At 41.6% G+C, this 26,686-nt stretch overlaps 1 protein-coding gene and 2 long non-coding RNA genes across 6 annotated transcripts in view; all 3 read right to left on the reverse strand.

Annotated features, from left to right (window-relative positions):
• snu (ABC-type transporter snustorr) overlaps positions 1–26,686 on the reverse strand; it is a 69,537-nt gene that overhangs the window by 23,378 nt on the left and 19,473 nt on the right. For both annotated transcript variants that reach the window (XM_022846251.2, XM_022846250.2), the window contains exon 2: positions 3,898–4,247. In XM_022846251.2, the coding sequence (XP_022701986.1) occupies positions 3,898–4,247 (350 nt within the window). The remainder of the gene's footprint in view (positions 1–3,897; positions 4,248–26,686) is intronic.
• LOC147752492 (uncharacterized) lies at positions 10,027–14,843 on the reverse strand. The gene is made up of 2 exons (XR_015313942.1): positions 14,232–14,843; positions 10,027–13,059 (listed from the first exon to the last, which is right to left on the reverse strand). It is a non-coding gene; the product is annotated as an uncharacterized LOC147752492 (long non-coding RNA).
• The window catches only part of LOC111267766 (uncharacterized), a 16,826-nt gene continuing 9,598 nt past the window's right edge, over positions 19,459–26,686 (reverse strand). For 2 of the 3 annotated variants that reach the window (XR_002684809.2, XR_002684808.2), the window contains exons 2-3: positions 20,536–20,928; positions 19,459–19,588 (exon numbers count right to left, since the gene is read on the reverse strand). This is a non-coding gene — a long non-coding RNA (uncharacterized LOC111267766). The remainder of the gene's footprint in view (positions 19,589–20,535; positions 20,929–26,686) is intronic. The other variant, XR_002684810.2, reaches the window with a different exon arrangement.

The following is a 26,686-nucleotide window of genomic DNA, read 5'->3' on the forward strand; positions in this document are numbered from 1 at the left end:
ACTGTCGAGTCTCATATAGAGTTTATCTTAATGTGGTTACCAGAAAAGAGTTTCCTTAGGCGCTGTTGTCTGTTCCATCAACGCAAATGGTTCATAATTGAAATGGATACTTCTCTTTCTCAGGTAACATTATGCAAACAATTTAGTGCACCGAACGGGTGACAAAAAATCTTCCATCTCAAACAGTGATCCTCGAAGAGTAATCAACGCATACCGATTCTAAGAAATCAGTCCGGTGTTTTCTTTTGTTAAATATATCTCTTTTTTTTTGTACTGTATCGTTTTTCCTCGCACTTTCTTCACAACGGACATTGCTTTACACACTTTTATATGATATCCTTTTTATATTTGATCTTCTCCTCTTGTTTCCTTTTTCCCACTAACTTGTTGCCTGTCACCTATGCCGATTCCTTTTCTTTTTGAAATGAGCCCCTTGATGAGTTTGGGCTCGAGAGGCTATGGTCCCCGAGGAAAGGGCAAAAGGGACAGTGTTCCCGAGGGACCGCTCAGGAAAGATCCCTAGCACCGAGGGATGACGAGTGGGAACGAGAGACAGATTTTGGTTTCATTCGAGAAAAAACAGTCGAGGCAAAGACGGCAACTCGTACTTTTTCTGTTGGCTTCGTTCAATCGTAGGTCTTGCCTTCCTTCTTTGTCTGTTACCGCCGTAGAGCGGGGCGAAAGCCTTTAGACCGTTACTTGAACCCCTCCACAAGAACACTTCAGATCCCTTTTAAAGACAACTGCCAAATGCACTGGTATACCGTCGTGGCCCTCGGCCGTTTTAGGGAAATAGGTGTCCAACGTTTCCTTGCGCGAGTCGACCAACACATCCTACTCGCATGTATCCATAGATGTAGCAAAAAGAACATTCAGCTCACTCTGTGGGCTCCTCCTGCACTAGCTGTCTAATAATCATATGGTTTAGGCAAAAAAAAAAACGAAAACTACGTAAAATCGTGACACTGCATACAAAATGCGATCTACTCGTTTCGTAATCGTGGTATTATATTATATATGGTATTATAAACGCCAAGTCGGGTTAGACATGATGACGTTCGACGTTTTAAGGCGATCTCTGCGATACATTTTACAAATGGGTTCATGAAGCAGTAACCTCGAATCAATCCTCCTCCGAAGTAAGGAAAACTTTGAAACGCAAAACATGAAAGTTAGGCTTTTTAAACATAACAATCCGCTTGGTACCAGGGCCGCTTTTCAATTAAAAGCCTTTGACCTATTTCTCTCGTACTGCCTAAAACAAGCCGAAAATTTCACACGGTTCCGCGTAAGTCGATCAATTCCCTAGAGAAAATTATAATAATACGTTGCGTACTGCGATTCATTCAACTAACACGCAGACATGAATAATTTGTAAACAAGTTTTCATTAGTAAGGAAGATAAAAATTATCACATTTGCACCCAGTGACATGCATTTACTTCAATGAAGTTGATCTAATTTAGTTCGCAAAAAAAAAGCTTTTAAACATAGCGCTACTGCAAAGTAACGGAACGAAAATGTCTAACTTAAAACTTGGGCGTCGTTGAAGTGTCGCAGTGCATATATACCTAACTAGGATTCACCTATTTTACTCAGGTTTTTTTTTAACTTTTTTCGTCAGACGAATTCTGAGCGTCTGCATTGTTTCTCGGTGCCACATACTTAATTTTTTGCCACAAATCTATATTAATGGAAGAGATGATGATAGTAAACTTCTGTTTTCCTTTGCAATAGTTTGCATTACCCGCACGGCGCATCTATACTAGTTATTCATTTTGCGTAGTCTGACTTAGCTTATTCAACCACTGAACCACCACTGAAGACTGCAATGAGAGAAGAAGTGATATTGAAAGGTTTACTGATACCAATATTTAATGAAGTTCCTCTTGAAGAGCTGCCTCAATAATTACACCCTATAGTTAGTCATTTAATAGAAAATCTGTCTTCTAGTTAATTGAAATTAAAGGAAAAGAGACACAATCAGTTGCATTTTTAGCATCTTGATTGATTGTGTTGCAGGCGTTACCCGTATTTTTTTTTGTCAATCTTCTTTTCGGACACATGTGCACGCATATACTACGTAACGGATGACGTGAAACCATTTTTTGCTTGCTTCGTGCTTATCCCAGTTGATGTGGTGTGTCTGAACTTGTTATATGGCGATGTCGGCTAGCAAAAAAATCTTCGTTGACATCACTGGGAGTCAGCCAAATGAGGACTGCGTACGCATAAAATGGGTAGCTTATATAGTCCTTTGATAGAAGACCTAAAATTCTCCCGCAGCGTTACGTGCCGCCGCAGGCCAACGAAACAGTCAACGTGTTGAAGCGGTTCTGTTTAAATCGCTCTTAATTACCCTCGGGGATAACGACACAGTAAAACAAGAGAACGTTTTTTTATCATCGTGAAGGTAGTTAGCAGCCTCGGCTTAGGAGCCTAGAAAGATCGTTAAGAACGGGGACGAAGTGCTGGGAAGGCTGTGTACTAGGACAGGGTTGACGCCTATTAACAAGAGGGTCAAAATTACTATCACGTTCCCTCGCCATTTCGAGATGCTTTAAGCCCGGCATTGCCTTTTGTGACATCGTTGTCGTAAGAACCGCTGCTGGTGGCAACGGTATCGCCAAGCCGTTACTTGGCCTAGCAGTTTGCGAAGGGACATAGTTACTTTTGGGGACCTCTCTTCGTCAGCATTACACCACCCAATAGGTCGCGCCCTTGGATAACGGCTTGGTCTAAGACGAAAGAACATGGAGTGAACTGCCGCGACTGTTTCCTTACCACCACAGTATAGCGAGTGCAACGGTGAATGAGTAGAAATGCTCGGTGGGTCTGTCGGTATGCCGCTCTGACCTTTTGAGCACGTGAGTCAGTAATACCGGCAGTCCTTGTGGTACTTAGAGAGCCGAAAGTCGAGGTGGAGTTCAGAAAAAGGCAGAAAAAAGGGGCTGACCTGACCCAGTCATGTGGCGATAATCTGAACTGAATAATGCCCTTAAAGCTTTACAACCCTCAAGAACCGCCACGTTACTACTAAGCCTTAAGCAGTTTCTACCGAACGAGCTTGAACTGAGCAATATCAACAAATTAATCTAGACTTAGTAAATGATTCAATAAAGGGCCTCAACATTCTTAGTCGGCGTCCTGTATAGCAAACAGCTCATTAAACTGTGTATCTATCCCTTATTCCGCTGTACGCAACGCAGTGAACTCATGCGTAAATAAAGCTTCAACAAAATTTTATTAACGTTCCATTTTTCTATCCTAACGAAAATACACCATGACCAAAGTCGTTTAAAAATGCATTCAATTAACTCCTATCAAATTATTGTCTGTCCTAATGGTCAGTGCTCACTGACGCAAGCCCAGGATTTAGTCCATCATCTTAGCAAATACAGAAAAGCAGTAACGTTAAAAATGCCCCTCCCGCATAATGTTTCTGCAGATTATAGGATAGCCTGGCAAATTTGTTTATCAGTCGGTGCCTTCTGGTGATGACGGTGGATGGCGTACAATTCAGACTATACTGCAGCACATGACACAGACAAGATGTGGTCGTTAATACACGTGGCGTGTGATTTTAGGAAGCTGGCTGCTAAAATAAAGCTAGCTAGGTATAGGAAAACATTGCTCAAAAGCCTCAAGCTGTAGAAATCGAAGCAAAGAGACTACAACCAATGTGCGATTCGTACCTACATCCCATATTCTTTCTTGAAAAAGTGTGAATACACGAAACGTTTCATACGATACGAACTTATCTAATTTTCTATTAGTTTACACTGAGGATCCGCTATCATTTGCTGCCCCTATCAAATATATATGCTGTAATATAATACAATATACCTATCATTCAAGCGTTGTAAATGCAAAGTGTGCACATAGAGGATATATTTACATTTTACCCTCGGGTAGAGTGAGATCGATGCCTTTGAGCACTTCAGTAGCTCGACTACCGTAACCATAGGTGACGCGCAGACGGTCGACATCCACCGCGAGTTTTTGCGTTCGTCGCATGGTTTCCGGATCGGAAGGGAGCCGGCCCAAAGCGATTTTGCCCCCACTCGGCGCATCCCTACCGCCGCTCCCTCCATTGGTCTCGTTGAGGGCATTGTGTGATGCCACGAAGCCCTCGTTGTCGTGGGCGCCACCGACACGGGCCTGGGCGTAACCACCCTGTGCGTTGTACGTTGACGAATACGACACAGACTCGATCGCCGCGCCGCCTTTACTGTTGTAACGAGGAAACTGTAACAAGAACAGGTGACAGGATCTAAAGTAAGTCAGTGAAAATTATGACAGAAATAACAATAGCTCATTACACTATATTGTTGCACTAAAAGCGAAATAAGTGACAAGGGATCTAGTTTGACTATGTTTATACTTTGTTGTGTTTTCACTTGTAGATTTTAGTGAATCACGGTAGAGTAGACGGCCTCTAGATAAAAAAAAAAGAAAAGATTATTCATGCTCGAATCGGATGAACGTATCGAGCCAATTGCCGAACACTCAAAACTACGTTCCAATACAACGCTATAGAATGTTACTAGGGCACATATTTATGTTGTGCTACGCGAAGCGATATGAACTAGTCACTAGCGTTTAGCTAAAATGATTCGTATAAAGATTCGTAGTATACACGTGTCCTAGACTAAGAAAAACCGATTCCTGATGGGATCTAATCGAGGGGCGAACGAAGTCTTCCACCAACATCTTCTGAGGTCATACACAATTACCATTAAAGATCCCCAGCTGTCCTGCCAATCCTCTACGATGTTGCACACACCCCGACTCGAGTTACGGCCACTGCGTTTCCATTTACGGTGCAGTGGCCTACCTTCACCCAATTACTCATACACATTGGTAAGAGGCTGATTCTTCCACTAAAAATCAATCAAATGTCTCAAACACTTGCATCACCTGTATTACTTACGTCTATTTGTGTACCGGCAAAAACGAGGGCCATTTGAAAGATAGAAACTCATTCTTTGTTCTCATCTATGTTCAGCCATTAATGGTACTAATAAAAATAAGCAGCCCAACGGTTCTGCCAAACGGTCAGCATTGGTATACTCTTTTACGAGCAGTATTTTTTGTGGTCAGTGTCCGCTACTGAAAGTTGCTGGGCGGTCGTAGTACAGTATATAATCATAGGGCAGAGCCCAACTATAACAGGAGGTCTCGACGGGCAATTCAAGTGCATCGTAGTCATAGATGTAATACACACAAAAGCGTGTATATCAACGCAATTGTAATACTTCTAATTATTGAAGGGCTTAAGCCTAGTTATAGCCTGAGACCCCGTGACATTTACTTGTCTGATGAAGCAGCTCCTGGCATAGGATCAGCAGTAAATAGGACAACGAAAGTAGCTGTCGGAAACTGATGTTCGTTTAATAACGCTATACTCTCTTCCCCCCCAACTTCGTTGTTATGCAGTACCTCTTCGGCAACTCTTCCGAGAAGTCCAGGGCTAGAAACCTTTTCCGTTGACTCACCGATTGGTCGTGCGGCCGAGCGGTTGGTATAAGCAGTTAGTGCTTGCTCATCAATCTGCATTCAATGAATATAGAGACCGTCAATGGCGTTTTAACAAACGACGACGACGACGACGACGACGACGACAACAACACTCTAACTCCTGTTAAACCAGCGGATTATCAAACGCTTTCCTGTTTAACTAACTGGACAATCGTACCATTATGCAAAGTTGTAAAATCTGGTTAAAAAAACGATGGTTAACCAGCGGATTTGGTCGACCAGTCGGTCTCATAGCGCCTAGCATTAGAAGGCCGATGTGTGAGGGCTCGCGTGTTGCGAATCATAGTTACATATAACGAATGGACGCCGATTCATAAAGGACTGTAGCAAAGCAAAAAGAAATCTTACGAGGGAAGACCTTATGGGCAGAGCCGAACGTTGAAGTTTCGTGTCAGCGATCTCTTCTAGATAAGTTTGTCTAATTTGCATTTATAACGTACTAGGATAATTAACGTGCGCCGAGACACTTCGCATCCGCTGCACAATGTTATCTTAACAACAGGAGGGCTGCGCGTTCCCCATATTAGGCCCAAAGACATAATCATAAGCTGACTGATCAGACTGCTAGACCTGGTAACATTATTAACAAAATACTCGCATTATTCCGGCTAGATATTCTTCACTAAAGTGATACAGTTATTTTCCATGCGATTCTGGAATTGCACACTGCCGCTACTCATTTGTCGACCTTTAGGCATGCAACATATGCAGATAACTACCTATATTTGTAAAACGTCCTCCTGTGACATTTATAAGCCGTAGCCTAAACGTGATTCCTACCTTCATCGCGATTTGTAATCCACCTTGTTCTTAACGACTCCTTCGCAATCAGTATTGTCACAGGTTGAAAAGTCTGCCGTATTCACACTCCACCATTTCAATAGGTAAATACGTTTATTGTCGTTCCCAGTTACTCAACCCGTCTGATTTGCAAATGTAAGTATTAGCTTCTAAACGTTTCCGAAAAAAAAAAACGCATGAACGACAATTTTTAAGTTGCGTAGCCGTGAAAACTAGACACACACACTAACGGTCAAATTGTACATCCAGGATCAACTTAGCTAGAGACAACTGGAATGCTCCACGTCACATTCTATTTTGTACAAAATCTGATATTCACCAATCCTCTGTCGAGTCCACTAGAAATAATGTCGACAAGGGTAGTCGTCGATCTTCCGGATAGCCAAAGAAACCTTACGCATTGAAAATACCCTATCGAAATAAGTGTATACTGGAACGTAAGGCTGACGAAAGCCAACTGAGAAGCCATGCGTCAGATCGATGTTTCAAGTGAACAACTTACATTAGTAGAAGGGTATTACTACGTTTTCTTTCGAGGACAGAAATTACTAGTATTGGTCTATTGACGTCACTACGAGGCACTCGGCCGAAGTATCCTCCCGTAATGACACTTGTTACCTTTGTCGGAATCTAAAAAAAGTTCAACTTTATATTTCAGTGATTATCCCGTCCGAGGCACGCACAACTTGCGACTGACACGCCACCAGTCAGTAACGTTTGGGATATAAAACAGGCTACGAAGGTTCTTCGTAAACGGTCGGACGAGGTCAAAACTCCGTTCGGGTCTCGAGTTGTGTTCATCGGTGTCTACAAAAGGATCAACGGAGCGTCAGGATCCGCCTTAATCAAAGCGTCGTCTTGGGCAAGGGCCAGCAACAATAGATGTCCTATTTCTCATAATACGACTTTCTAAATCCGAATTGTAGTCGTTGTGGGTCGTTGCACGAGAACGCGCAACCGGTCAGATAATAGTTATTCTTGGACTACTAACTTGACGTCATCAATGACGGTAAGTTATTAGCAAGGCAGAACTGTTTCCAAGGTGTCTTAGATATTTAATAAGGGGCTTGAGGACGACTACGAACCGATGAGCATCGGCTTCAAAGACGCGAATAAATTTTGCCAATCGATCTAGTGGGGGATGTAGAAGAGACTAAAACGAACCTGGTAATACTAAGCGTTTGACATAAACGCAATAATACTACTCTAAGTTTTCTTTATAGCATAAAAAGTAAGCGGTTCACATTATTAGTTGCTATTTCATTTCAATTCATAAGAGTTTACCATGTTCGTGTTCAAATCTAAAAAACCGACAGATCCACTTTCGATAACCCGAACCACCAGCGTCACCGGCTCAAAATATTCTTCCAATAGACGTATACGGTTTTTCATGGATCGACTAGACAGATCGCTGCGAAAACTACTAGGAAATAAGGTTCATCAGTTTCAGTAAAACGTCCATGAATTGAAAACAGCAAGAACATGACGGACCGTTCGCTGGGATTACTCTACTGTGTACGCTATCATCGTATCTGTCGGCGGTCAGGGAGGCTAGTGACAGCAGTTAAATAAACAGCAAAAAAAAACGCTGACAGCCTAATAGAAATAGGCGCAAAACGTTCCGCTCTTTATTCGTTGACGTTAGTAAAGCCGAAGCGCATTTAAAGACATGTACGTACATAATGGCCTTATTTTGAGCTAGTTAGCAGAACAGGAACATACATGCATGTAAGCATTGTATCGCCGACCCAATGCTCAATAAAAAAATTTAGCCGGGGAACAGCCAAACGACAATCCTATACCGGCCGATTGTGTCAGATATGTGTTGCTTTTCATGCAACTCAACATACTAGCTCATCATGATGTAAGTACCTGATCCGACCATGATTAGGAAATCAATCGTTATTATACCAAACGAAGACATCAACAGGCTCGACTAAAATCTATTATCTATATGGCTAAAGCTACAATCATCTAAATACTTTTAGTTTAATCGACACTGCAGTACCTTCTAGAAATAAAATCATGCATGTTTATACATATAAGGCACATGTAGCGCAATACTTAAGCAGCCTACCCGAACCCCGTGGGCGGTTAACTAATAATTAGAGTCAAACTTCTGTTCTCATAAAAACAATGCCAATACAATGACTTCCACCTTTTCCAGTCATCTGTCAAGGCGTGTTTATCTTCATCGACGACTATATGGTTCAATGTTTATACATACACACATACCTATATACATTTGTATAAGCCAACACGCAATGTGAACGGAGCGCGTACGCAGGTAGTGTAGGCAAGGCCTACGGCACAAAACTGACCCACTCAGAAAAGGATAGCCATAGCTTTTACTATGACATTTGCCTAGTATGTAATCTATATACATACGTAATTAATAGTCAGTCGAGCAACTATCATGAGTCGATGATTCTTCAAACAACGGCGCTAATCAATGAAGACATCGAATCTCGATCGACGACAGACTCTAGTATCATTTGTCCACCAGTATATAATGGTACCTACTTGTAGGTACAAAGTCAGTAGGACGTTACGTACCGCAGTTGTGGAATATAGTAAAATCCAATTGTATTGTATCCTTATCTATTCAAGTTCGTCCTTTTTTGGCCTTTCATTAATCGATTCGCATGTGACCTACAATCTGCAGCTACTTTTGCATGTTTCATCATAGAGCATTGATAACCTGCCCCTACGGAAATGACCTATACTAAGCGCCAGATAACAGGTGATCAATGTTTGTTTAGTACATCTGCGTTGACAGAAACTTATAGGCGTAAGTAGCTCCAGATACTTCTGCTGGTCATGTTGCGTATTGCAATTACTCAATATGTAGATCCAGTTTTGGCCCTCGTGTGCATCATCTACGTATAGGATGATTCATCTAAACGCAGAAATTTGTGAGTTTCGCCTAGGACTATATCGAAACTTGTCAGCTTTGGCGGCCATACTTAACTTATATAACCAACATTCAAAGCTTCAATTCCAGGCTTATTTCTAAATGTTCCCTTTGCAAACGCGTCAATACAAGTGCAAGTGAATAAATTACGTTGCCCTGACGCGACTTGTTGGCCTTTGGTTCAAAAGAGCCTTACACATAGAAATTCAACAGTTCTAAAGTTGGGATGTTCGGGTGCCCCAGATACTAATGCTCATGATTCAAATAGTCGACCCGGCGCTGACTTATTTAGTTTTTGCTGGTGCACCACTCTGCTGGTAAACGTTAAACCTTCCTCTTTAACGTTCGTAAAATAAGTGGATAAACCTCGGCAATGGCATATTTGGGTTTTTTGAAGAAATAAGCTAGCATGACGCTTCTTTTACCGGATCTAACACCCAGAATACGAACACTGGCCGGAGAATTGGGTTTATCCAGAATAGCCGCACTTTGTATACCATGAGTAAGCAGATCATTTCTGCCGTCAATTTCCGCATCGATGCGAATTTTCTAGCCGGAAAACAACTAAAGACGGCATGCTATTTTATTCTTAAGTGAAGCAAGAAGCGAACGACATTTGTTAAATTTCTTGGTCTTAGCATTCTTTAAGATAATCTTTCTGGGTTTTATGACGAATGACGTGTACGTGAGGCCTTCGTGAACACTCTTTAATATAAAAGCTGCGCTCATACTAAAATTTTTTGCTAATAATTTGGTTGAAGAAAAAAACAATTTTTGGACGCACTTCCGGACCGAATGAATTACGGAATTTTTATTGCGTTTCTCTTTCCTGAATTTTGCATTGTGCTGTTCTGGGGCGTACGTATGCATGCTTCTTCTGCAGCCACAGACGCTTTTGCAGCCAGAGACGCTTCTGCAGTTTCGTACTCTATCCATTTGAGCTGTGCAATAAATACTAACTCGTTAACGCTTTAACAGATCGGTGACTCGTTAACAGATCGAAGAGCAGCTGACCTTTGTTCAAACGATGGAATAGATCAATCGCTTTTCTGGCATATCGAGTCCGGTATTTAGTTCTTTAAAAAAATGGCTTTCTTTTGGTGGCAGTGAGTGCGGATGAGCGAATGCCCGCCACAACAAAAAGCCCGCCAAACTTCGTCCGAAACTGTCTGCTTCCCTGTAGAACTGTGACTGTTTTTATCCATCCAAGCGAATAAATCACAGCTACTGCGCTATGAAATCCTATATTATCATGTCATTTACCATTCGGGATATTAGGTTGGTTTTTATGAAGATTTCTGCTACGATAGCAGAACTAACTTTTGAGTGGTAACGTCGTTCACAACATTGTTCTTCCTCTGACTTTTATGAAACGCATGGACGCTCGATTGGGCGGTTTTTAGTTGATATTCTATAGAACGGTGTAGTCGTCTTTGAAACACTTCGGAAATGGTTCGTTTTCGTAATGTTTATATGAAGATGCCGTTAATTTTGAGCGGCAATAAAGACAGTCGGTCATATTGTTTACCATCAAGGGATGTCTGTACATATGCCAGAATTTCTTCAATCAAATATAATAGTCTTACAAATAGTTATAACTCACATTTAAGTGTGATAAAATAACGATCGACAGAAACTATAAGAGCTTCACAGTCGAGCCGAGCGTATAGTTGGGAATTTGCTGGACAGATACGTGAAGCTTCCACTTTTCTTTGGCACCTCGGCTCGTGTATGATAGCAGAGCCAACAGACTGTGACATGTTAATATTTGTTTTCTTTTTTTAATTATACAGATGACGACTGTGGCAGCTGAGGTCCTTGGATGTAAGGAAGGATGTCGAAAACTAAGAATACACAATGTGACCCACGCCCCCATTGACTGCTTTAAGTTTCATGAATGCGATGTTTAATGATTGAAAGGAAACGCATATAAAGATACGCATGCAGATGGCTAGATTGTTTTAGAAGTCACCTGCTCGTTATCACTGCCTGAATATAATTGAGCAAAACCGAATATATATCAAAAATGCAAACCGTGCCATCGAAATAAATCAAAAGAGCCCTTGTTGTTCAAAGGAAATTGTATAATTACAGTAAACAACAGACAATAGAGAATCTACCATAACATATATAACTCATATACAATTCTGAAGCCAAAAGTCCGAATTTATGGAACGGCTGCCACGTCCTTGTCAGATATCTAGCAGATTAGCAGGTTACTTCTCAAACTTGATAATTTTGAACGTTGAAATAAATAGGTGTTCCTACAGCTTTCGTATCTACAAGATACACGCGGCCACCAACACTATTAAAGTAATTGCCATATTCAGATCTCCGGATACATAAAGGGAGCGTCTATTTGCGTAATCTAAACGCTTTTGCAATGACAAACACCTTCTTAACGGCCTGGCGCCACACATTGTAGAGCTCCATACTGGCAAGCAATCGCACAATCGCCAGAGCTAAACAGAAGAGTATCGCCAGAGTGGACGCAATTTTTGCTCGTTAGTCAATTCCACTTCCTTCGATGGTTGGCATCAATATTGACTTCAGCCGAAAATCCCTCCCTCTGTCACCACACACGGCACACGTAGCTACTACGGCACAAATAATAACAGCAATACAAACTTTTGAGAAAACTACACTTCAGCAAACGCACCTGCACTATAATACGTACAATTTTCTGTCCTACTTTCGGCAAGACGTCTACCTCGAGACAAGGTTAGCACAAGACAAGACAAGAATAAGCAAATGTTAGGCACAAACGAAGTCGTCCAATCCAATAAGAGACGGAGGGCACCTCTGCCTAGAAATTTGCCAGAGAATCGAATCTAATTGATGGCGGGCAGTTGATTCCGACTGCCTGTTCATGCGATAAAAGGAAGTTATGATAATCGTTGTTGGTGATGACGGCTCGTTGTCTCGATGGGTTCGCCTTATGCAGTCAATGTACCTCTCTGCATGTCAGCCTTTGCGCAGAAGTATCCGTACCAGATGAGCCTCTGCAGAGAGCGCCATAGGCCGCCGATGTTTACACGGTAAATGGACGTCCGAGCCAGACTCTCGGACGAGGCGCACGCAAAACAAGCAATAACAATGCCCGATCACTGCCCTAGCGGCAAAACGCTGCAGAAGCTTCGCTATCGATAGCGGCATGGACGGCTATGGGGACGGCCGTCGAGATGAAGACGCTTGATCGGTTAGCGAAGGAGGTTCGATGAAGAAAATTTAAAAGGAAATTAGTTACTCCGCTTCACCCCGCACCTACCATCAGTTGGTGTTGATACGTTCGATGTTTCGTAGTCACAAAGGCAATATTATGTATCATTATAATTACTGGTAGCGCCTAATAATACTGTCGATCTTGTCGTCTCACATGAACGCTCTTTTACTTCCAGCTAATCGTCCATGGTCGCTGTTGCCTCTTCAATTTTGCTCTTCGTTTTACAGAAAGGCCATCCCCATAGCGTTTCGTGTTGGCCGGTACAGCCACGCACCGCTATCGTAGAGTTTGTAGATGTAGCGTATTGTATTCAACTGCGACTGTTGCTATTGCTACCCGTTCCGCCAGTGAAAGCGGCTCTTATTTGGCGCTGCGGCGGCGTTCCGCTGGTGCAGTCCCCCACGGGGACGTCGACCATAGTAACTGTGATCATGATTATGGTGATGATAATCGTAATAAATTATGTACACGGGTTTAAAATCAACCCCACTATAGCATCGGGAACGATGTTAGTGTAGGAAGAATTGGTGCTTATTTAGGCTGCTGCCGTCATCGCCGATGTTGCAATGATTGATGAGACGCTGAAAAAGAGACGACCGCCCACAGGCGGAAAGACGCTATTACTAAGAACTGTTGTCGAACACAACGCGATCTGTTAATGCACAACGAAGCGTAAGCAGAGTAGAAAACGAAACAAGGAAGCACTTCTATTGTGAGAGCAGAGGTATGATGACTGATTAAAAGAAAACTAAACAAATCAGCAGCATTACTAATTGCTAACAATTGACGAAAAAATAATAACAAAAACGGTACGAGATATGGTGAATTCAGCAATGCTGTACGCTACTAGCTGTACTATAGGACACGCAACGGGACAAGGAGGTAGGCTCAAGACGGCAAAACACACGGACTAGGTTAGGTAAACGTGCGTTCCTATCCCTTCTCTCCCTTCCCCTATTTCGTCCGACCATCCGACGCGAATTGTGTGATTAGAAAACGCTGTGCCTTACGCACAGCGTCTTCTAGTCATTGATGTTAAGCTTACGTCAACCGTGTTTGGCAATCGTTAATCAGCGACGGGCTGCTCGTCGAGCACACGCAGTGCTCACGTACGACGTCATCTTACGACATGTTATTTGCGTGGTAAAAAAAATTATATCAACCAAAATGCAGGCGACAGCACTAATGGCTAGAGAAAATGCAATAAGCGACAAATACAGCCACTGCGGAGGGGGTGAGGGGAGCGTCTGTTCGGAGAGGGGGGTATACAACAAGAAGGCGAAAGGAACCGGGTGCATGTGCACTAGAAACAATTGCTACGGCTGCTGGCGCTACAGCATCTTATCCGGTATAACAGTATTAAAGCTGATGTCAGACAAACGATAGTCCGTCGGCTTGGCTATGTATCATACAGTAGAACTGCGAAGTTCGTGGAAGTTAATGAAGCAGTGCTGGCTGAAATGGAGTGGGTGGTTGAGAGCAAAATGCTAAATAAAGCAGCTAGTGAACTTTCGCACGAAAGGCAGCGGCAGTAGCAGGAGCAGTCCGGTTCTGGCTGGAACGAATTGGCACCATCAGCCGTCTGCTGCGTGCAGTACGCGATGTCACGTTGTGGACAGCTACCAGAACGTGCGCTCTCTATCTGCCAGGCAAGCTGTTATCTCGATACTAAAGAACATGTAAGAACAACAGAAAGATGTTATTGAAAAGGTAGATAACAAGGAACGCATGCATGGCATAGATACATTATTACCTTAGAAAGCTGGACGTAGAAAACGTTCAGCGACGACGAGGCGAGGAAGCTGATTGACGACAGCGGCTTTCCCTTAATCTTGTTGCTATCATTTAAGACGATTCTAAAAATTGGGTTTATTCATAAGAACCAGCTGATGCGGTTCAAGGTGATGATCAAATGGTGTGTCTTTTCGGCTAGATAGTCATACGCCACTTCAATGGCCAGCAGGAACAAGAGGTGCGAATATTAAAACTGCCTATTTCGTCGACGCAGCGTTGATAGCTTCAGCAATGGTCACCGCGTTCAATATATGCACGAGCATATCATGCAGCCTGTAGGCATTGTCTGGGTGGACCTTCAGCTGACGCGACAGCTCAGACCTCTCGTTTCACTATAGTGAATCAGTAAATTTCACTAGAATTTTTCCTAATGAAGTAAGTACACTTCCTTCTCGTATGACAATCAGACCCACGAACAAATTTCCTAGCTATATCACGCAGAAATAATAATAATAATTTTGAGCTTTCCGCGAGTACGACCGTCATTTCTCTACGCCCTTCACGTCATAGGTAGCAACAAGTGTCGTTGTCACCGAAAAATTACACTCGTTGCTCGGTAGCATCAAAGCAGTATGGCAATCGTTTGACAATCCAATTCGAATATTTCTGACCGTCTTTGGAATGAGTCACGTATTTTACACTTATCGATATATCAATTAACACAGACTTCAACACGATGATGATTATTTCTGTTTGCGTAGAGACAATTCTGTACATTACAAGTTCTACACGAACGTGTTTTTAAATTGCCATTAGAGCTTCCATTTAACTTTAACGACTATTTAAACAATATATTACACATAGATTATTGAACAATTGAAATAAATCTCTGTTCCGAAGCGTTGTGTACGCTCAACGCTACAGAATTTCTCTGCATCGAAGCTGTTTACTGTGTCTGGTCGATTACCGTTTTATACCCAGCGACCAGGCCCAGATTTCTGTTGCTCGTTTTAATTTGGCAATTGGCGTTTCGTGTTAGTAAACGAATCAAAATTATTGTAATAGTCAGCGTTGAAAGCGTCTGCTATTTGTAGTTTTCCAGTACCGCTCTATAGTCACATACGTCTAGGTAGTTTGATATATAACAATTCTAGATAAAATGCCTATATATATATATATATATTAATTATCGTCTGGGTCAATCCAGATGCACAACTAGCCAATCTATGAATTGTCGTGGTATAGTTCAAGGTTGGCTATTGTTATTCTAAAACTAGCTCGTAAACTTTGGATGACCTTTGACGAGCTTGCTATTCATAAAAGTCCGCAAAAGTTCGATCATTTTTCGTACAACTATACGCGGCAAACGAAGGTACACACAAATGTACATTGTCAGGAGGTGACAGTTTACAGCCGACCGTTGCCTACGTTAAACTTATTTAACCTAGCATCAGCACATGTAGACGCTAACATAAGTTGGCACGAGTTTATCTACTTAATTGTTACTCTGTAATGGCAACACTATCCGGAGTCGTGTCCAAACATAAATTCTATCAAAGTTTCCCTGTACTGGTGTTTTTTTTTTCGCCGATGTAAACTTGGTGTGTTGTCCTGACCGAGAGAAACTGAACGCTGTTAGATGTATCGCTTCAGATAGCTCTTAAGCAAAACGCATCACGTCTGTAGCAAGTTTTCCAAAAATTCACAACCCTTAGTCCAGCTTAGATCGTCAACATGAAACCGGATGATAATTGCGCTGGTACCGTTAATCGTTTTGCAGAAATATATGGGAACATATAGTGTTTCTTCTGTACCACGGCTTTAGTTCCAAGGGATGGTGATATCAGTCTAAAGTTTGCCTCGTCCAAACACCCCTAGGCGTCTTCTGAAGACAAAGGTTATTTTCAAATACGATACAACTCACGAAATAACAGTGAATTTCCACAGGGCAATGTCGCTTGTTGCCGACTCAAATAAAATGGCAAGACTCGACAAGATCGTAACGACGACCAGAGATCAGCTCAAAAATAGCTTTGAATCTCTGTTAAAGGTGTCGAACTGTGTCTGATTCGTAATTAGCCAGGCAGGTGTTTATAGACAAATAGGGCCAAAACAGTTACGCTAACAGCACGAGATCGAAAATTTGCTGAGAGAGTAAATACGGAAGCTCGGTTCTTGCCGTTAATTTATTAGTTCTGTCCATTAATTCTAAAGCTTTGAAATCATAGATGCATTGGGATACACAGCATCTAACTTACAACTATTGGTATTAATTTGTTTTTAAAGTAAATAAAAACTGCTTTCGGGGTCGCAAATCACTCTCACAGACGGATTTTTGAACAGCTGGCAACGAAAAAAGTAGTCCAATAGATTCTTTAACTAATGTAAACATTTATTCGTATGTGAGACCTCAATAAAGTAAATTATGTATTGTCGTTTTAACAACTGTTAAAATTATTAGACATTTACTCAGTGTGTACTCTAAGGCGATAACCTTCAAAGATCATATTGAGCCATTCTCAAGCTTAGATTTAATTATGCTAGGTCGCTTTGCGGGTTGTTAACTAGATCTGCCTAATCGCTCACTCAATATACGACGCAAGTAGAAACACGATGACAGTTACTTTGTGAGCTGTCTTCGATGCTTTTTGGCGACACCTTAGGCAGCTTCTCGTCAACTGACAAATGTCCTTTCATAATTTGAAAAGATTTCTACTAATTTCCTGACCAGCTCCTATGAGGCCTGTCGTAGGATTAAAGTAGATCAAAGGTAAGCTATGAAATACTGATATCCAGGGCAAGCAGCTTTTTTGTCCTAATAGAAAGTCACCCGGCGATCTGACAGTGACCGCAAACAACTGTCTTGCTAGATCGCTATAAAGTACGCGCATTTTTGCACGCATGTTATATTAACAGTCTCCATGTTGAGTGACGGCATGCTTATAGAGTTTGGCATGTTAATATCATTCTGGATGGATTTGAACTTACTTTAAGGAACAACTTGCGCGTATGATTTAGCCTAAATGTATCCATTAGCCAGGATTAACACCTGGTGGATGACTGTTCGTTACTGGGAATTGTTCTATATTTCACGCATATTGCCTATTGCAATAACAAGCTGCGTACTGCAACTAAAAAGCTTTGATGAAAATAAGCATTTCAAGATGGAAGTGTTTTGAATGAACTAAATGTATGTACAAAATTAAAATCTGAAAACAGACGATATTTTATAACAGATTGGCAATTTTCAACGGATTGGCAACAATTTGACAGGCAACAATGTCGTTCTTTACTTTTAGCGCTTGTTTGAGATTCTTAAATCCCGGCTTAAATCGAACGGTACGCGTGCTATATATGCGATAAATGATAAACCCTAGCTGAACCGGTAATCACTCTAAAATCAACCTTTTTTTTTTTATCAGACAAATAACAGTTATTTAGGATGGTGATTAACAGCGGTACGTTTCATATATGGCAGGTACAAAAACAGGCTAATCAACCAATAGAAACCTGCTTCATTGACGGCAAATAAATAAAGGCACAGCATTGAGTAGTATCTGTGTCGTTGGCTGGACCTAAAACAGCAGTTAATAGACTGAGTTTTAGTCAACCGATAAAAGAAGCGACAATGAGGTTATGGACATTTAATGGTCCAAGTAAAAAAAAAACGCCACGCACTCCAAAGTTCCAGGTCTTATCTAAACCCATAATAAATCCAGTCCTGTGCACGTGATTTACGCCGGAGCCTAAAATGCACAGTTATCCTTTATTTGAAATATATCACAAAGCAAAGTTTATTAGTTTTTTTTTTTTTTATCTTGACATACGTAGTTGAAAAGTCTCTTTTACAACAAAGTATTTAAAAACAACTTAGCTTTTTTAATAGCTATATGCGTATGCCTAGGGATAGATCTAGCTATAAGAGTCAATAATCTAAATAGTGTAGAAAAGTGGCAAAAGGTCTTACTTAAAGGAAGACGACTTAACACGCCCATATAAATTCAACTTAAGAAGCTGTCAAGCCATCGCCTCTCAGCCGAAATGTGTATGTTGAGCCATGCTTACACAAAGTTTTTATAATCAAATAACTAAAGAGATTTTCCCTGGGTCGGCTGCCCAAAAATAAGGATCTAATTCTATTACGTTGTTTGGGTGCGATTTTACCTGTTATTTTTTCCTTATGTGGAAGTTGACATTCCAGTATATGACGTTCCTTGATACAATATGTATTTCAAATGTTCTTAAATGTAGATTCATGATCTTCAGCGTCGGGCAATTACCACCAAAATGCGACGTTACTTCCGGAGAAGAAAAAAAATAGATATATATATCGTTCCAGACAATAAAATATTTAACTAAAATACTTCCAAAAGCAATTAACTAGAAATAAACTAGGCCACGTAGGATCTTCTAAATCAGTGAGCTTTAAATAAAGTGTAGGATTCGTTACAGCCGGTTTGTATGAATGTCCGAAATACATATCATACTACTATATCAATAAATAGTCCTCTTGATCAATAAACTAGTAAAGTAGTACTAATAACAGTAAAAACTCGGATAAAATACACCATTCACCTATCATATCGACAAGTTGAGTATAAAAAGGCGCCATCTTGTTTAGTTGTCATATTTTTAGAGCCTTAGGAAGGTCCAATGCCGCAGTAGCAATAGCAGATATAACCTGTAATGACTTAATTGTGGCGTGCGCATCGTTTTTCCATATTCCGTTTATTCATTCGGATTTCTACACGTAAAACGCTACTACCGACAAATCATATCTCACTCAATTGTTTTCTTATCATAAGCTGAACGAGACAAACTTTACCGGCGCAATACGCGGTACTCTAGTCCGCCATCTATTTTTCTACTTTTTTTATATATCAGGAAAATACTTGTTAGTATTGCTGAAAAACATGAATGCACTCCGCAGTATCGCTCCACTCCAACGTCTAGTTGAGCGGACGTCCGTAATGAAATAATTGTTGCTTTGTAGGATTCATACTCAAACAAAGGACAAATCAACTTCGAAGAAATTCATAATGAATTCTGCATGCGACATATTTGTTTATTTACGTAAAACATATACTTGGTTTATCATAATAATTCGGAAGTATCTTTGGCGTGTACGTCAAAATCGCAGTGTCGAATAGAAATCGTCGGCTTCTGCATTAAACTCAGCTAAACTTTTCATAGTTAAAGATACGTGTCTCATTCGTCTCATTTAGGTCAAATTAGGCAAATACAGGTTAGGTTAGACGCGAATTAAGTCACGCTTTTTTATTACGTTTAGTTAAATACACTTTCGTCGGCTTGCCGCAAAAGTTCCTTCGCTTGCTTACGAGCCTGCCTGCCTGCCTGCCTGCCTACCTCACTTGTCTGAAAATTTAGTTATCAAATATTACATTTGAGCAAGTTTAATTATTGTTAATCGGAAAAAGTTATTCAAGATGGAGGCAGAAAATGCATGGTTGGTATTATCTATAGGCTAAGAAAAGATAGTGTTTTTTGCCAGTTCACACACCACCATTCTCGCAGCTCATAGATTAGTCTTGATGCGTTAGTTCCTTATTTCAATTTCTATGGCTAATTAGTATAGTTCACGAATTGTGCTTTCCTATTATTAAACAACAAGTTATTTAAAGATCTTCAGGCCTTTCAAAGCTATTAGAATTTCAAATCGTTAACGAGTAGTCAATCATCGTTACGCGCCGGTAAACGAACAAAATGGCCACATCTGTATACATGACGACTACTACTATAGACTAACATTCAACTAGTATTTATCTACTGAATTTAACCAAGAACAACATGAATGTGTCATTAGAAACAACATCAGAATAATTTCTGTCCCTATATTTCAGTTATCCCGTTGCTCCTTTTTACTCTCACGCTATAAGAGTTTACTAAATATCGAGTTCTGAGCAGACGCATCAGATCAAATGATCAAGCTAATGGTGACTATCAACCAATTCTGTGGGCATAGATGCGAGGTCACCACTCCTCCTCTCTGGATTAGAATTATTTAATATTTAGCAGCTATTAAATAAATTACTTAAAATACTTGCACAAAATTTAATGGGTAGAAAATAAGCAACTTTTAAGTAAACTACTTTTCCATAAAGGCATCTTGTGAAGATATTTCTTTAACGTCGGATCTCCTCTTACGTTGCTCATATCTACGCATACGTTTAAACCGTTAGATGTATGGCGCTGTGAGATTTTCAGTCTAGCGGCTAGAATCAGTCCCATTACGTATCAGCAGCGTATTCCTCGACCGAATATAGATCAACATTTGCACCGACACTTTTAATTCGCATACTCACCTTGCGCTAAAGATCCGTCAGCAACTATAGGTGTAAACGGCGCAATGTTGGTACTCACGTTCAGATCTCTGCCCCCAACATCTGCCGTGACAAGCTAGTGCTGGACAGAATGTCTTCAGAAAGCAATCAGGTTGTACTGGTTGTTCATGCAGAGTTCGACGATGCTGCTGCCGTCTTAAGAATCTTCCGCTTAAAAAATTCGGTTCCGCCAACATTCTACGTATATCGCGTCATATATGCGTAGCAGAGCGTTTTCTAGTCGCATAGCTCTATCGATGGACCTACCGATCGATTAGTCGAATAAACAAGCAAGCAAGCAAACGAGCATCGACATTATTGGGACCCACCTCAGCTGATTATGACACTGCGGTTGTCGTTCACTTCCGTTACTGCCTGAATGCAATTGAAATTTTCGACAGCCAAATCTAGTTAGAGCAGTGTCGGAGCAATCTGGTCAGAAGCGTCCGGAGCTATTGATCTATTACTTTTGCTATTATTGACTTGACCGAATTTCTACTTTTTAGAACCGAAAACGAGTCAAAAGCGCACTACCTTCGCCAGTTCACTATTTGAAATGAAATAGTTTCGAGATAATTTTCCAAACGCGAAAAGCTCGAGGATGAGAAGGAAGACCAAAATGGTGGGAAATATTGAAAAGAAAGCGACAAAATGCTAAACTAATACCGCGGCTTTTATCGCAAGCCCGTTTCTGCTGCTGACAAATGCCGGAAACGCAGTTTCAGACGCCCATGGGTGCGTGCGTGACGTGTGGTCAGTGTCAAGTAGTGCACGTTAACGATGGGCCTATCATCATGAAAGATGGGTGAAGCCAGATAGCCGAGCCGTAGAGTGACGATTGCTACATTTATTGTATACATGCCGTAATCGGACGTTATACGTTTTTCCACGTGTCTGGTATCTCTTCTTTAAGCTTCAGTTATTTATATATATATATATATATGATGACAATTATACGAAGCGGTCAGAAGCTACAGAAGCAGCAACAATATCGCCCCTATGTCAGAGGCCACAAACTAGCAGATTAGAGTTTTTATGCTGTGTAAATTTAAAACGCGAAAGTACGGAATCACCGATAAGGAAATCATAACCGCTGGTTGCACTAGTCGCTTGATCCATTAGCATGAAATGAACCGTAACTGCCGTGTTAGAGAAACAACAGGCCGTCTAGCTTTTGTTATAGTACGCTCGTCAATGCCCCGTCAACAGGTTGATTACGGAATTTTGTGATGATACAGTTCTATATGAAATGCTTTTCGTCCAGTTCGCTATTCATATTTACCTTTCGTCTCTCAAATGGTCTTATGATTGCGCAAACTGCATACACACCTGTTTGCGGGCCAAGGCAAACCCCACTTATAGACATCGTACTGAGGGCTATAGCTGATAAGTCGATCTCGGCTCAAAAGCACGGGTTATCATACTAACAGTTCGCGAGATTTTACAGCCGGGAACAAAAAGTTGGGCCCTAAAAATAGTGAGAATCAGCTGTGTGCTTTTTCTTAAGCACCTTGCGTACTATTCTTTCGACTGTATTGTAGCATATCTTGCTCAAGCTCAGTTTAACTTAGCCAAGTATAGTTTAATACTAAGTGGATTTTTCGCCTTACGTATTCGTATCACATAGGATGTATTTCTTGTGTAACGTTGTGTCTTTTACAGGGATCGGGAACTTCTAACGGCCATTGGTGTTATGCGAGGGCAGCGTTTAATTACAACACCAAGCGGTCACTGGCCCAAACGTATCAATTAAAAGTAAAGTAATACAGTATACGCAGGTTACCTCTGTACTGCAAACTGAATAGCCGCTAAGCAGTTACAAACCAGGTTTGGTTATTAGCTTTGAACATTAAACCTAGGTAGCACCACGCCATGACCTCGGCATTCCGAACTTTATCTTAACGTCACCCTTTAACTTTGATCACTTTGACGATTCAACCGTTTCATTCCCGCTAAGTTTTCCCTTGTTGGGAAAATGGCCACATTATAAGTCGATGTAAATGGCACTGCTCGACACCCTTGCGTGTTAGGTTGTCTCTATGCTACGCTTTTTTTTTTATACTCGAATCGCTATCATTGTCTGTATGCTATTTTAAAACGTACTGATTTCCTTCAATTGGCGATAGTTGATTATTTAAATTACGATAGTATTCAGATATTGGACACGGCCACACAATCAATGGTAACTGAATAGATAGCTGAGAACATCGAGTGGTAGTGATGTGATGCTGTCACAGTTTTGTGCAGATATCTAAACCATCCGGTTCTGATGAAGATCGATTCAAAGCATTCATCCCTTTCTCTTCAGCTAAAGCCAAGATAAATTGTAATAAAATAGGAAACACGTTTCGGTCGCTTTATCAGATGATAAACTCTAGCGCAACAATAAAAACAACATAAGTCAACTTGAATGAAGAAAAGGGAACATTATCAGTGTAACCATATGAGAGACTTGATTTTGTTGCCAAATGTAAATATCTTATAAGATACCATTTTATCTCTGTTTTACCTTTGTTTCTGGCATCGTTGTTGACATGCTAACTTTCGCTGCGATCCCATGCGATTCGTCAAATGTCAGAAAAAGGCTTCCCAGGAGCCGATTCAATTGGCAGCATTCGTCCGTTGGGGTAACTTAATATAAAAAGTATATTTATCTAAGTATAATGTGTGGACATCTTCCACTCACACACGACGCGTGTGTTTATTCTCTTGCGAGTTCTATTAACTATTACTATTAACTTCCAATTGACGCAACAGTTCCCAAAGCATTAATGTTTGATGATTTGTTCCCGTGAGATGTCACTGTTGGTGACTGACCAGGAGGAAAGGCGTGTAATCTAGTCTTATATATAGCGCAAACATCGACAGGCGGATCAATCTGTTGTTGGCCTCTTTAACTCAGACAACGCAACTCACGAAACGTTGCCAGATTAACTCAGACCCACATATAAAACCCATCGCAGAAATCTAGACACTGGCTAGATGACTGCATGTAAACTTTTCCAAACAGCGAAGAAAAGCCGCTAGCGAATAGACAGAATCATAGCGTAAGACATGATGGTGTCCATTGAGAACGCTTGAGTGGTCATCGGATAATAAGGATGTTAGATGAATAAATTGAGGCGGTTTTCTGTTTTTTGGAAAAATAGTGGGTCGCCGCGCATGTGAATGCATTTAAGCCACTGATTTCGTGAGATATAACCGTAAACCCATTTACATAAGAATATCAATTGAATAATACAATTTTCATCATGGTTAATTTACAATATCTAGCAGTAATCAGTTCTGCTTAACGCAACTGTTTACCAAAATAATAGCTGAGATAAACAATGTAGTTTTTATTATGAGTCACTTTGCTGCAAACACCCCCAACTTTAATAGGGAACGATGAACTATTTTTGGCTAAATACTTGTTCAGTTTTCCCAAACTGAACGGGGAACACCTTTCCTCGATTATATTACATGGTTATTCTCTTTATGATGTCCTGTATTTTTGTCATTCTGGTGTGTCTTGGTATCGAGACATTCGCTTCAAAATAAGCTCATGTCGCCTCAGAGCTAATCTGTGTACACGTACACTTGTACAAATAAAATTCCTGTTTAACTCAATGATAGCCCCCGGAACCATCGAGGTCCTAGCTACGACCACCTATCTCCGACCTCCTTTCTGAAGGTTTAAGTAGAAAATGTGGAAAGCACTGGGCATGTCACCATCGAACCCGGAAACCAGGATGGAAAATAGCCTGTTCGCGCCAAATCCACAGTAGTTTAGACCTTAGCTGATATTATGGCCAAGTGGCAAAACATTTTTTCAACCCACTTCCAGCCCTAATCAATTGGACTCTACGCCAAGCTAGCTCCCAGCCCACTTCCCTACTTTCCAGTGGCACCCATAGCCAACCAACTCGTTTAGCCACTCAGGATCGTCGTTGTGCATGCTAGACATTATACACGCGGGCCGCAAATGCGATGTTCACTTCCTCTTCGCACAAGTAGAAGAACTCTGCGAACGGCAGCTAGCGAATGCCAATATTAGGCCATTGCATCGTGAGCGGCGGCAAGTCGTTCTACGGCGCCGGCGATTTCGTCAACACAATGTCGGTATTTGCCGTAGTTACAGTAGCACTAGTGATGTCGTTGCAAAGGATTCCGTAGGGTCCTTTGGCGCCCGTGCTAACCACCGGCGCACAGCAATCTGTAATCAACCGTTGGTGGTTCAGCTCCGGCTGTTTGATGGCGCTAGTTGCTATGGTAAAGATGGTGAAGCTGCTGATGACGGCGTTGGCGGTAACTGTTGCCAGCAGACCTGGTAACTGAGAGCCCCGCGGGGGAACAGAGCGAAGCTACTACGTATACGGTGCTACGAAGACAGAACTGAAGAAAAGGCGAGTGAAACTGATGCAATGGCCGTAACAGTAGCACAACAAGGACACACCATACCCACTAATGCTACTGACGTGTCGCTGCTGCAGCTGTCCTAGTAGAAGACGTGATTGTGCAGGTACGCACAACTCCAACAGCTGTGTTATCGGATGTAGCGGTGATGGCTAGGACGCTGGTCGCTGCTGGAATAACACAGCATTTGTCCGCTGTTTTTGTCGCTACAGACAGCATATTTCCAACAGTCTCTTTACCGCCGATCCTAACAATGTGCCTCTAACAGAACCAGGATCGAGAACAACAGCGGCGAAATTCTAATGCAAGCAAAGATGGTACGCTGGACGGCCATGCCAGCAAGCCAGCTAGCTCTCTTTAGTTGAATAACATAACGGAACTCCACCAGAAGAAGGACGACACGATGTGAACTACCCGCTCGAAACCGCCATGCTGCGGCCGATCCGATCGGGACTGGGGCTTCGCGCGAATCCTTAAATCTCGCGAGCAGTCTTGGGGGACAACAACACACGACACGACACCACACGTGGAAATGTCGTCGCACGCATTTATCGGAGCATTCTATTGACTAACCACATGCCGCTCTGTCGTTGAGCGCTTATTGCCATTTGGTCGGAAGACAGGCATCACCCCCCAGCGATATTCCCTATACCGGCTGACTGGTTCTGATGGTTGTAGGAGGTAGTTGTCACTGCCGTTACGCCGTCGAGTTCTGTTTTGTCGGCGCTCAATGACAATCACATACAGCCAGTGCTGGTTTGCAGTTTCAGGATCAGTTCAGGCGTTTGCTAAAAGTAAGCAGCGACCAATTAATACGTCTTGTATTTTTGAGCTTGGCTTCCCATTCGCATAGGAATTTCCGCACATGAACGCCTTGATCTAGGCCACGATATTAACCGATGAAGTTTGGTAAGAACTAGGACGACTCAATGTTAAGTCAGGATCTGCCGGAACTAGAAAATCCAAAGGCGCACCGTGTGCGTCAGGTTGTTTGTCGTACTGAGCTACTATTAGACATGGAATAGAGTTACATATCGTGTCTTCTAAGTTCGTAATAGAACTGTTGGCAGGTGCATATGTATAGGCAATCGTGCTCGAATAACCCTTCTCTCGCAAAATCCTACCTAATACAACCAGTTGCAACAGGAATTCGGTAAAGTATTAGCTGTCTATCGTACGTGACCAGTACGAAGTAGCGCGAAGCCTAACTTATACATGCTTCAATTTTTTATCACTACCAATTGAAAACAGAAGCTTCGGATGTCTTGTTGCTGCTAGCTATTGTCGCTGCGAGGTGTTGCCAACCTCCGTAAAAGTGATCATGATCTTGTAACTAGAAGTACGCTTATAATCTGCGACGTGATAATGAAAATAGGAAAAACAATAATCACGATGTCTGATAGGATCAATTTGTTCAACACAATAGAATAAGGCCATTTTCTTTCTGTTTCCTGCCAGCATCGTCTCCGCTTCATTGATAAAGCATACAACTTTATCAAATTAGTGCCTAACATTTATGAAATAATTTTTTCCACCATTGTTCTTTGTCCGTTTCGTTATTATTTATGTTAACTTTTTCCACCAGTTGAGCAGTCGACAGCGATCTGCGTGGGCATTCGGCTGTCGGACTGATAATCGACAATTGGCGACTAACTATTCCGCTAATGATGTCTGCTACCAAGCAAATAAACAACAAATACATCACACGACACTGAGATAAACACGTTGGCATGATTCA

This window comes from Varroa jacobsoni, unplaced genomic scaffold (assembly GCF_002532875.2).
Source record: "Varroa jacobsoni isolate VJ856 unplaced genomic scaffold, vjacob_1.0 scaffold_1218, whole genome shotgun sequence".
Classification (NCBI taxonomy): Eukaryota; Metazoa; Arthropoda; class Arachnida; order Mesostigmata; family Varroidae; genus Varroa; species Varroa jacobsoni.